At 38.6% G+C, this 12,762-nt stretch overlaps 1 protein-coding gene across 1 annotated transcript in view; it reads left to right on the plus strand.

Moving 5' to 3' along the window:
* The window catches only part of MARCHF6 (membrane associated ring-CH-type finger 6), a 73,937-nt gene that overhangs the window by 25,747 nt on the left and 35,428 nt on the right, over window positions 1-12,762 (plus strand). The window contains exons 5-9 of the mRNA XM_040262509.1: window positions 3,309-3,381; window positions 7,262-7,430; window positions 8,912-9,101; window positions 10,547-10,608; window positions 11,247-11,279. Of these exons, the coding sequence (XP_040118443.1) occupies window positions 3,309-3,381; window positions 7,262-7,430; window positions 8,912-9,101; window positions 10,547-10,608; window positions 11,247-11,279 (527 nt within the window). The remainder of the gene's footprint in view (window positions 1-3,308; window positions 3,382-7,261; window positions 7,431-8,911; window positions 9,102-10,546; window positions 10,609-11,246; window positions 11,280-12,762) is intronic.

A 12,762-nucleotide genomic window follows, 5' to 3' on the forward strand; every position in this document is an offset into this window, starting at 1 on the left:
ATGACAGTCAGGCTGGCTGAATGTTAGAAGACAGCTGAAGCTTCAAAATTTGACAAAATTTTTGAACCTAAAACCTTCTAAAGTTATTCTCAGATAGAAGGACAAATACAGACATTTCAATAGAGGCAAGGAGTTGGAAAGTTTACTACTTCAAATTATTTATGAAATAGTGTTTGAAGACATATTTTACTAAGGAGAGCAAGGAATCAAAGAGAAAAGTATGATTTACAAAGAAAAACAAGTACTTCTTATAGCTAAATTATAATTGTTGTTAATCTACAATAATTGGAGTAGGAAATGGCTGCCCATTCCAGTATTCCTGCCTAGAAAATTCCATGGACAGAGGAGCCTGGTGGCTGCAGTCCATGGGGTTGCCAAGAGTTGGAGACGACTGAGCATGCGTGCACTACAGTTTTTTAGGTGTCAGTCTGAAACTAAAATTCTAGGCCATCTTCACATGAAAGAATCTTGTGAGGGGAGGATAGAAACGAGAGCCTTTTAGATTGTTTGTCTTACTTGTGGGGAAATTATAGATGCTTTAGACAAAACAAGAAAATATAGGCCTAGCCAAGTAAGAGTCCTGAACTAGCAAAAGTGATTAACAGCAGAGGTGCCACCACTGTGGGGAGGAAAGATGGTCATTTCAGTAAACGGTATAGCATCAACCAGTTGGGCATATGGAGAAAAACGAACCATACCATCATCTCCCACCTGACCCAAGTTAATTTTGGATAGATCATAAGTCTGATTGTGAACATTAAATTTTAAAAATTTCTAAAAGATAGTATACTAGAATAACCATAGAAGAAAACATTGAGAAGTTTGACTTAATTAAAGTTAAGGTTTTTAATTCATGCTTAGACACCCTTAAGAGAGAAAGGCAAGCTACAGAGTGAGAGAAGGTATTTGTAGTTCACATATCCAGGATATACGCAAGGAGTATGTAATAAAAGAACTATTAAATCTAAGAGAAAGGCAGACAAGCCAATTAAAACGTGGACAGCAGATGTGAACAGGTGTTTCTGGAAAGAAGATTAAATAGCCAGTAAGCACTGGACAAGATGCTTAGTATCATTAGTCATCAGGAGAAGGTATAAGAAAGGTACTCTACAGAATCAGCAGAATGGCTGAAGTTAAGGAAAAAAAACAGTGCCAAATGCTTTTTATTAGGATGTGGATCATCTGAAACGTGTATTCATCAGTAGTAATGAATATAAATATGGTATAACCATCTTGGAAAGCTGTTTGGCATTATCTGTCAGTGGTTAATACTTTAAATACATTATGACCCAGCAGTTCTGTTTCTGGGAATATTGATTGCAGAAATATTCACAGGACACAGCTTTGTGTCCACTGCAAGACTTGTATATAATAGTGTGATCACTGCAGCTCTGCAGATAGTCGTTTAAAACGAACCAACCGAGTAGCAGTAGAACGGACACTGTGCACTTACCCTATAATGGAATTCTACATGGTGATGACAGAAGAGCTGCCTCTCGTGACATGGGGGAACATGGACGAGCTTCACTTCTTTGAGAAAAAGAAGCCAGGCACAAAGTCTGAATTGTATGATTGCATTTATGTGGCTTTTTAAAATAGGCCAAACTGATCTGCAGTGATAGAGATCAGAACAGTGGTTACCTTGTGCTGGAGATTTTGACTGGGAAGTTGCTTGAAGGAGCCTTGTGGAGAGCTAGAAATGTGGAGAATCTTATCTGCGTGGCAGTTACTTGGATATATAGTGATGTAAAAATTCACGCCGATACACTTAAGATTTATGTGAATTTTACCTTTATAAAAAAGTAACAAAACTTACAGGTAACCACTTGGAGAGTAGAAGTAAGATGGTGAGTTTTTATCCTAGGGAGTAGGAATAGGAGACAGTGAATAAAATTTGAAGTCCACCAAAGGACAGGAAAGACAAGAAGAGAGGACAGAGAAAGGGGGGTGAAAGTGGTCACGGTAGCTCTGATCACTGTGTGCATATGAAAGTGTTCCACTACGAGAAAGAAGTACAAAACAGCCGGGGCTGATGTTAGAGAGATTTGTTAGCTAACAAAACACAGGAACAGTATTCACCAGCCAGGTATTCTTCAAGATGAAACACTTTAAATGAGGAAAAGCATTTTATTTTATATTAATAAAAGAAAATGTAAGAATTTTTATGCATCAGCAAACAGGACTTAGAACGTAAGACATTCACAGCCATAGTGGAAAACTAACTTCTCTGAAATCAGTAGATCAAATAATCAAAAATTAAGTAAGGACTTTGAGGATTTAAGTAACAGGTAACAAGCTTGATTTGTGTTCTGACTTGTTTGCACATACACTCACACACAATCAAAATCTATGTCATACTTCTTTCTTTAAGTTAGCAGTGTGCCTGTGACTGTCTTCATGTAGGAAGGTGTTGAACTACCCTGTTTTTAAGCACACTAGTAAGGAGGCCTTTAATTTATGAATCTATTTTCTTATCTACAGACAATTGGCCTTCTGTTAGTTTTACTTTGCTATAAACGTACTTGCTTTGAATATTTTATACACAGATATAAGCAGTTTGTATTACAGAAAATCTGTTCCTATCTTTCTGTTTTGACTTGACATTTGAAAACAGCCATTGAAGTTACTGTAAATTTTTGGTACAAGGCTATAGAGGATACTTAAACTAACACACAAGTACTGGTTTGAAAGAAAACCTCAACTTTTGGGCCCCATTTCCAAATCTATTCCTGCCTATTCTGGTAAGAAGATAGCGAATGGCTATATATTGACCCTTACTTCATATTTTCCCTTCATGGCCAGATTGAAGATTTTGTCCTTTTGAAGACTCTTGAATTTGTGTTTTTAAAAAATTGTTGTTAGTTTGTTGTTCATAGCATTGAAGCATGTACTCCACTGAAAAGTCCTTTTAATTTCAAAACGCATGTACCCCAAAACTTCATTTTCGTGAACAGATTCAATGAATTTTGAAATTCTAGGTTAAAAAAAAAAAATTCTCTGTATTATAATTTTGGAGATCTTTTCTGGATTCCCCCCCCCTTTTTTTCAAACATCTAAGCTCATTCAGTAAACACAAGTAAGTAAATCTAGAGAGAATCTAAACTTTAAACATTGTATAACACTTACTCTTTACTATCACTATCTTTAATGATTGATCTTTTTTTTTTAGTTTAGTATTTTGTGATTCAAACTTGCAAAGACCAAGTGTTTATTTCAGTGGCATTCACACTTTACCTCTGTTTAACTGAGTGACTGTGTGAGTTATGATGAGAGCTGTGACTGTGTGCTGTCGTGCCCTTCCTTGGTAGGCCGCATCTACAAGTGCTTGTTTACTGGCTCTGTGAGCTCCCTCCTGACGCTGCCGCTGGACATGCTGTCCACGTGAGTATTGAACCTCATAGCTGTGGGAGGCCGCGCGGTGGGAACGGTGCTCATCTTTTCTTCCACATGCTTGGATTTGTTGTGATTGGAAAAGTCCTTTTATTCCTCTTACCTATTCTAACAGCTACAGGGGAAGCAACTGATATATGTAACTGATGTTTTAAAACATACCATCTTAAAGGAGTATTTGGTAATGGTGGGAAAGCTAGTTAAATAAGCTGTCACATAGTGCGAGAAAATGTGTTGTTCCACGTAGATGCTGAGAGTTCCTTTAAACGTGTTTTTAACAACAGATGTTTGAAGCCAGATATCTTAAAAAAAATTTTTTTTGATTGTTAGGTTATGGACTCTAAAAACTTGACTGTAGCTTTATTGTATTTTAATTTGATGTGAAGCATTATAATTGCAGTTTCTTGGGAAAGACATATGACTTATATTTTTATTGTTGATGTTAGAAATACTGTGAATGATTAACTGTATCAAGATCATTAGAATATTAAGCTTGCAAAAGATTGGACCTGTGTTTGCTAAATCTTCTTTTGTACTCAACTGACCTTAGGTTTCTGATCCCTATTCAGTAAAGGCAAAGAATAATATAAGACTGTTTTTTAGAATAGAGGCATTCAGATTATATTATGAAAACAAGCCAAATGAAAATAGAAGAGTGCAGGAGAGCATGTTTCATTTCTGATAAACAAGAAATCAAGTCTCTGGATCGTTATTTTGAATTATGGTTGAAAACACATGGAAACATGAGATGTGTCAGCAACTTGGTTTTCCTACTGGTGGTTTTACCTGCTGGTTGTACCTTTTTGGATAAAATAGGCAAGCTATTTATTTCTGTGTCTTTGGCAGTATAGGAAACAGAAAAAAGGTTTTGAATTTCATTCACATTAGAACAGCTTCTGAAGTAATGTTCATAAGTAGATAGGAATCTTGGAAATAGGGCACTAATGGCTGTGGCCATGATAACAAGGAGAAGCAGTGATTTGACACACTTGAGAATTTAGAAATAGTGTAATAATATTACCCTTTGTACGAAAATACTAACCTGTGAAGTGATCCACTGGAAATAAATACAACAGCATTCCTGTATCTGGACATCAGATTTTTATCTCAGCCATCCAGAACACAATTTTAGTATGGAGGCAAGGAAAATCAGTCTTAAATGGCTGAAGTGTCATTCATTATGTCTCTGTGTTTATGACATAACTCACCTCTGACTTTCCTTTAGAAATTGTATACCAGAGAAAAGCTCATGTTAGAAGTATCAAGGGAGGTCAGAAACAAGTTAAAAGTGATGGAAGTTACATTTTAACATCTATGAAATAATAAAATAACTGTTTCAAACAGGGTGGTCTTGTTCCATTTAGTTTGAGGCTGAGTTGTATTTATCATTGTAGCTTTTGAGAGAACAGTGTAGCAGCCAGTCATATCCCAGTTGTTTAGAAAAGATGACTTGAGGTCCCATGTGTGCTATTCAGTAAAGTGGGGTGTATTCCTTCTTTTATGGTTTCTGTTTTGAGTGGCAAAATATGTTAGTATTTGCCAAAGCTTAAATTGGGAGGCTTTGACTTTGTGAAAGCCAGGTGCTTATGGAAACCACCGTGCCAGAGAAGTTTCCGTGTTTTGGTCTCAGGGCAGTGTTCTACTTGCCTACTGCCTTTACTGCATGTTGGTGGGACCGCTAAACATCTGATTGTTCGGCTGGTGTGATCATTTAGGTAGTGCACTGAGGTGGTAACAGAAGGAACCCTGGCACTGGAATAAAGTTGCAACTTTTTGGTGACCTTGGACAAATCATTGGACGGTTCGAAACCCTTGTCTTCTCATCAGACAAAATTCACATTAAGTTTTTACGTGTATTTGTGAATTTAATCTTTGAACAGCCCACTCTTCAAAGTGGGCTGAACCCACTCCCTGAGGCACGTTCAGAGATTAAATTCACAAATATATGTGAAAACCATGTGTGAATTTTGAGCACTGTGTTACTCAGTAGCACAGTTACCACCAAAACACAGAGCTGCTGCTTGCCTTACGTTGGCAGGCTCCCCCTTTCACGCCAGCCTGATGGGTTAGGGCCACGCCTGAATTGCCTTCATGAGCTTCCTCAAATGATACCGGAAGAATGCTGGAGGCTCGGTGGGGATCGTCGAAAGAAATTGTAAGCGTGGGTAGATTTTATAATCTCATGCTGCCTTTTAGATTGTGAAGAATTGAACCAGTTTTTCTGAAAGCACTTATAGTTAAATGACTTATTTTTTCTGAGTATTGTTTCATTGTCTCTACAGAATATATTTTCCGAAAGTTTACTTAAAATTTCTTAGTACCTTAGCAGGTGCTAGATATTCCGTAGCCCAGGTCTTCAACATCTCAAGGCACAGTCAGTTAACTATTACTACAAAACATGCTGTTTCCAAAACTTAGTGACTTAAAACAACAAGCGTTTTAATTCACTCGTAATTCCAGGGGTTAACAGTTTGGATTGGGCTCAGCGGATCGGTTTACCTGTTGGACTTGCCTCCTAACGTTATGCCTGCGTGTCATTGGGGTGGGATGGTCTAAGATGAGGTACTTTGGTTCTTCCATACAACCTCTCTCCCAGAAGGCTAGTGGGGCTTCTTTACATGGTGGTCTCAGGGCAGCCTTCTAAAAAGGTGAGGATGGAAGCTTGAAAGCTCTCTTCTAGGCTTTGGAACTCAGGAATTCTCACTTAGGGTGCAGATGGTTCCCAAACCAGCCCAGAGTTAAGGTGTGAGGGAAAAGCAGAGGATTCTACCAGGAGTCTGTCACTGTTTAAAGTCTGTGGTGACCGGTTGCTGTTCTTACTACTGGTGACAAGGCAGGAGGCAAGAGGGGTCCCCACCTATCAAAATTTTAATGTTCTGGAGGGTTCCTTACCAGGGGGTTGATTATCATTCCTCTTTCTACTAAGATATATTCCAGATAGTATCCGAGGACCACATTATTTCAGTTTGGAGCTTAAAGGCTGAGGTCTCCCAAATTGACCCTTCCTTAAGTCTCCATGAAGGGAAAAATGTCATTTTATTATGGTAGTGAATTTTCTAAAGGCTCCCCAAATTCTTGAGTTAGCTTTGAATTATTTTAAAATCAGACATAGACCAGGGGAGGATATGCTCCTTCAGAGAGGAAAAGAACAAAGAAGTGTTCAGTAGGGTGATACTCTGTGTATTGTCATGTGGATTGTTCATGATCTGTTAGAATTTGTTGAGGAGCTAATATACTTTGGGTGTATTTGCAGTTAGCATTGCAATTCAGTCTGCCTTCTGAATGAGGCTTTGGTAGCGCTTCCCACAGGCTTCTTGCCTTGCGCATTGTGAGCTGTGTGTCTCTCAACCTTCCTGTAGTGTCTTTGGACCTTACTAGAGGCTCTTCTTTTTGATTTGCTGATTCTGTTCATTTTCATAGGTTTAAGTATGAGCCAACCAAGTTGGTTAAACTTGTGTGTAAAATAAGGATAAGGAAATTCTTAGTAAGTGTTGGGCAGAGTCATTAATCTTTAGTAATACTTGACCTTTGTCAAGTATTTGGCTACTCTATTTTTTGCTTGCTGCCTTCCTTTTTCTCAGTCATCCTCAAAGAGAGGCTGGATAGCTGGTTTATGTAGTTCTGATGTTATTCCTTGCCTTCTATAATATAAACACATATAATACAAATACATAAATACATATATTTGACCCTCTTACAGGTAAAGTGCCGCCATCCTCAGAAATAACTTTTTGAGAGACTGACTTTTACCAAGAAGTTACCACTTTTCTGGCTGTTCTTTCTAGATTTTTGTATAAAGTGAATGTTATTGGTTTCTTAACTTGAAGTGTTCTTTGGAGTAGTTCTGTATACCTCTTTTTTTTTTAAACAGGGACAACTTGTTGGCGGATTGTTTGCAGGGTTGTTTTGTGGTGACGTGCACACTGTGTGCGTTCATCAGCCTGGTGTGGCTGCGAGAGCAGATCGTCCACGGGGGAGCCCCAATATGGCTGGAGCACGCCGCTCCGCCCTTCAATGCTGCTGGGCATCACCAAAATGAGGTAAACCCCTCTGTCCCCAAATTCATTTGAGTTAGGTGGGACATGAGAATTATTGTCCCCCTCCAGGATCCAAACCCTTGACTCCCGTGTCCCTCATTGCGAAGCAGGACAATGACAAGGTTTGGGAGAAGTTTAAGGGAGAGGTGAAAAATCAGAAGCACGTGGCTGTGACTTTGCCTGTTAGTTTCCTAGTGAGACTGGGGGCAGTATTAGGTTGTGTACTGAGTGCGCCTTCATTCCCTTCGCCTGGGCTAACAGCTGCCTGGAAGTTAATATCCAAATCTCCTTCATGTCCTTTTGATGTGTTCCTTAACATTAAGGAGGCCCCTTGCCCTCTTTGTTCATTAGTTTCTTTATGTGTAAAACAACTCACCTTTGTCTTAAACATTACCAAAAGTAGAAAAAAAGGAATACTGTTGATAACAGTCTTGTACAGTTTTACTTTTTCTTAATGAGAGATGGCATGCAAGATGAAGAGCGTTTGCTTGAGGCATTAAGAAGAGGACGGTATGATAAATGATTTTTAGTATCTTGTTTACTGAGAAACTACAGGGCTAAAGATGTCAAAGAAAAAAAAACTGACACAAAAACAGTTTGCACCTTGTGAAATTTTTATTATGAAAAAATTGACTATAAAATTAACTATAAATAGTTAACAACAGTTTTTCATTTTCAGTACCTTTGCTTTTTCTAGTGTTAGGATTGATTTCATCAAATTCCACCATACCCTTTTCTCTACAGATTTAAGGGTACAGCTTCTTTGAAAACTACACATATGAGAAAATGGGACTATAAAGCAGCATGCTTTTCTTAACCTCCTGTTAATACTTCATCATTGTATCTCATATTTGAAGCATGACCACAGTTCTCTTAGAGTCTTTGTTACCTTTATAGGAGTTCAGTGTTTTAATTAACTGCAACTGGGTCTTTGCATTTTGTGGGTTGCAGAATTCAGGAATAGGCAGAGAAATGAGTGTGTGGGAACTGATGACGTTCCTGTGGACAGGCTTAACCTGCAGTGCAGACATGAGAAATCTTTCCTCAGGTGTTAAACTGACAACTGAGAATTAAGTTATATATCAGTATGTGTGTAAACAAGCAAGTAGAGAGCATAAATACATTTTCATCCCTGAAGTGATCAGTAAAAACAAGAGATTGCCTTATAAAGAAGGATTATGAAATGATGTATTCAAAATAGCCAGATTTGTTCATGTATTTTTATAATCTTTGTGAAATGTTAATCTCTAAATTATACTGAATGAACGTGTATACTGTTAAGTGAGTTTGTGTTCTTATGTTACCAAGTTGGTCCAAATTCAGATACATTTAGAAGAGCTGCCCTTGAGAGCTGATTTTTTTGAATTTTAGTAGAGTTTTTGTCTGTTTGCTAGTTTTGTTTTTTTAGAAAGGAAGGTACAATTTGGAAGTATAGCAAAACAGAAACAAGTTAGCCAAATTTCTGGTCTGTTCTGTCATTTTAGGCTCCAGCTGGAGGAAATGGTGCTGAAAATGTTGCCCCCGAGCAGCCTGCTAACCCCCCAGCAGATAATGTGGTGGTGGGGGAAAACCCTGATGCCCAGGACGAGCAGGCGGAGGAGGAGGAGGAGGAGAACGAGGAGGAGGACGACGCAGGCGGGGAGGATGCAGCCGATGCCAACAATGGGGCGCAGGGTAATGGCTACGGCCTGTCCCCACCCTTTCTCCATTCCCAGCTCCCCAGGGGAGGGCTGAAGGCTTCAAAATTTCATGGGTTTGAAGTTCTGTTTGTAACCTGATTTTACTTTATTTTAGCAGACTTGCATTTATGGGCATTCATAAGCATGACATTCTTTTTAGCTATGAAGCAGGGCATGTTTTGTGTTTTAAAATTCTTCACACAGGACTTTTTAAAGGATGGATAGGAAGAAGTTATTTGTAAGTTGGAGTAGATACTGTATTTTTTAAAAAGGAATTTACTACCATTTTATCTTATCGCTTTGCCATCTTTATTGAGTCAGTGCAACTTCTCTTATTAAAGAAGAATTTTGAAGTGTATTCTGCAGACCAGACATCACCCAGAGAAACTCATTTCTCATTTTCTGGCAGTATGTAAAGACTCTAGAATGTAAAAGAATGTCTGAGACCAGCCCACCAGTAAGCTGTCAGTAGTTCACCATATTCTTTTCTCTCTCCGGCCCCAGAAGTTTCCTGTCAAGTGCTGCACTGTCTCTGGGTCCACTTATCATTGCTGAGTGTTCCCTCTGCCCCAGGCATGCAGACACCAGGTCCTTGCCTTCCTGGAATTTCTGGTCTAGTGATGAAGTAGAAATATCCGAGTGAGCGAGTCTGTTATTACACAATGTGATAAGTGTGCAGCTTGCTCTGAGGGTGCTCCTGAGGAGAGACCTGTTTGAAATAATTCCCTGGATAGCTGAGAGTGAGTGATCCCTGAGCTGTGGCTTGAAGGATGAGAGGAAGCCAGTTGTATAGAGGGAGCAGGGGCCTTTGAAGGGAGAGGAGGGTGTGTGTTCCGAGGCTCTGAGAGTGCAGCCGCAGTGCCCCAGTGACACCTGGTTTCCGTCTGTTGTCTCATGCAGTGGGTCCTGCCTGGACCCTCCTCCCTTCCTGTTCCACACAGTGTTTATACTGATCTCTTGCCCTTAAAATCTGTCAGTGATTTCCCCATTACACTAAAGAACAAAATAAAATCCAGGCTTCACTTTCCTTTTGTATCAATATGATCTGATCCCCGTCTGTCTTTCGTAAACATCCTCTACCACCCTCTTCCTCACCCAGAGAGTTCTAGTCGCCTGGGTTCTTCACTTTTCTCAAATCCACCAGGTTCATTCTTGATGCAGAGCTGCTGAGTTCCTCTATTTCACATAATCTTATTTATGTCCTTTCTAGCACTTATGTCACAGTCTGGAATAATCTAATTTATTTTGTATGTTGTGTTTATGTTTTTTAAAAATTGCCTGACTAGCAAATATTCAGTATGGAAAAATTTTAATTTTAGTTTAGCCTATTTTAACTGTTGTATTTAACAACAGTTATAAAACACTGTTAAACACAACTTAAAATGTCTTATTATTTATTAAACTCACATTCCAGAAGTAATGTTTAAATTATATTTCCAGATGACATGAACTGGAATGCTTTAGAATGGGACCGAGCTGCAGAAGAGCTTACGTGGGAACGAGTAAGACGTCTATCTATTAAGTGTCCTAGTGTTTTAATTCTAATATATGTCTTAAATTTGGCCATATTTAGATGGATCACTGATTTTGCAGTTATATTTGATGAAAATAATTACCAGAACTTCAGTTTCTAGAGGAAATTAAGTGATATATTGTTTGTGATGAAAATATTACAAATACTATGATAAAGATCTATTAATTCCTTTTCTCTCTTTTGGTACAAACCTTGTTTCACTTATGAAATTTGTAACTTGAAATTGTGCACTTTGGAAAATGAAGTAACAATTTAAATATAAGTATTAACTCTGATATTTCAGTTAACAAAACAGGACAGTGTATCATGAAATCTTGACTGGCTCCATATCTAATGTAAGAATAAAAATCCAAGATGGAATTTTTTTAACTATATAATTTGGATTAAAAGGATATCCAAAATATAAAAACTCCTACGATAAGTTTTTCAGTCTCTGAGAATGATAGGCTCTTTTGGAAAGTAGTGGGTAAATATTATGTTTAAAGATATTGAAAGGAAAATAAGCTTTTTTCATAAATAAATAAAATTTATTTTTAATAAAATTTATTTTCATAAATAGATAAAAATCCTGTTGAATCTTGATTTAATGCTTATTATTTATTTTAGATGCTAGGACTTGATGGATCACTAGTTTTTCTAGTAAGTAAAGCTAATCTTTTTTAATAATAGAATTGTAACTTTGTTTGTCTTAGTGATTCAGTGATCTCAAATTTATAATATATGGTTGCTTTTTATACTAAGGTCAAAATGCCCTTTGATTTTTGATTACTTGCTGTATTGAAGAAAGTCTTTTTTGTGTATTGAAAATATTGGCAAAGCATAAACGTAATGCTATTTAAAAAGGAAGTTATTAAAAATATTTGAATTTTAGAAAAGAAAATGAAATACGAAGTTGATGGTAATTCAGAAAACTTGGTGTTCTTTTAAAGTCCCAGCTTGCTGTGTTTTAATGCCTGAACTGGTGAAAATAGCAGCTTTGAGATGTTCACAGAGAGAGCCCTATTTGCTGAGCCTCACCTATGTTTACCTTAACGATAAAGAGTACCACTCTAATGTAAAGAGCAGTTCTTCGAAGAACTTGTTCTTTAAGGTGAAATTATGATTTTTCCAGCTTCTGTGATATAAAGTCACAGAATTTGCCCTTTGGGATTTTTAAATAGTTTTGGTCATCAAGATGATTTTGGCTGCAGGTAGCCAAACTCCAACTGACTAAAACTGTTAACGTAAGAGGAAGTCCAGAGGAAGGATGGGCTTCAGGTGTGCTTGATCCAGGGGCCCAGCAATGTCACGGACCCACATAATTTCCCTCTGCTGTTCACAGAGCCCTCCTCAAACTGCCTCTGGATGGAGCTAGAATAGGAATTGAGGCTCATAGCTTGAGGATTTGAGGATTATATCTGATGATAATTCTCAGATTAGTAAGAAGTGATATTAGTGAGCTCCTATTCAAGGTTAGATCTGGAGAAGGCAATGGCACCCCACTCCAGTACTCTCGCCTGGAAAATCCCATGGACAGAGGAGCCTGGTAGGCTGCAGTCCATGGGGTCTAGAATGACTGAGCAAATTCACTTTCACTTTTCACTTTCATGCATTGGAGAAGGAAATGGCAACCCACTCCAGTGTTCTTGCCTGGAGAATCCCAGGGACGGCGGAGCCTGGTGGGCTGCTGTCTACGGGGCTGCACAGAGTAGGACACGACTGAAGTGACTTAGTAGCTTAGATTCAAGGTTAGATCACAGTCAGTTTCAGTTCAGTTCAGTTGCTCAGTCGTGTCAGACTCTTTGCAACCCCATGAACTGCAGCACGCCAGGACTCCCTGTCCATCACCAACTCCCGGAGCCTACCCAAACTAATGTCCATTGAGTCGGTGATGCCATACAGCCATCTCATCCTCTGTCATCCCCTTCTCCTCCTGCCCTCAATCTTTCCCAGCATCAGAGTCGTTTCAAATGAGTCAGCTGTTTGTATCAGGTGGCCAGAGTATTGGAGTTTCAGCTTCAGTATCAGTCCTTCCAATGAACACCCAGGACTGATCTCCTTTAGGATGGACTGGTTGGATCGCCTTGCAGTCCAAGGGACTCTCAAGAGTCTTCTCCAATACCACAATTCAAAAGCATCAATT

The sequence above is a fragment of the Oryx dammah genome, unplaced genomic scaffold, assembly GCF_014754425.2.
Source record: "Oryx dammah isolate SB20612 unplaced genomic scaffold, SCBI_Odam_1.1 HiC_scaffold_20, whole genome shotgun sequence".
NCBI classification, from domain to species: domain Eukaryota; kingdom Metazoa; phylum Chordata; class Mammalia; order Artiodactyla; family Bovidae; genus Oryx; species Oryx dammah.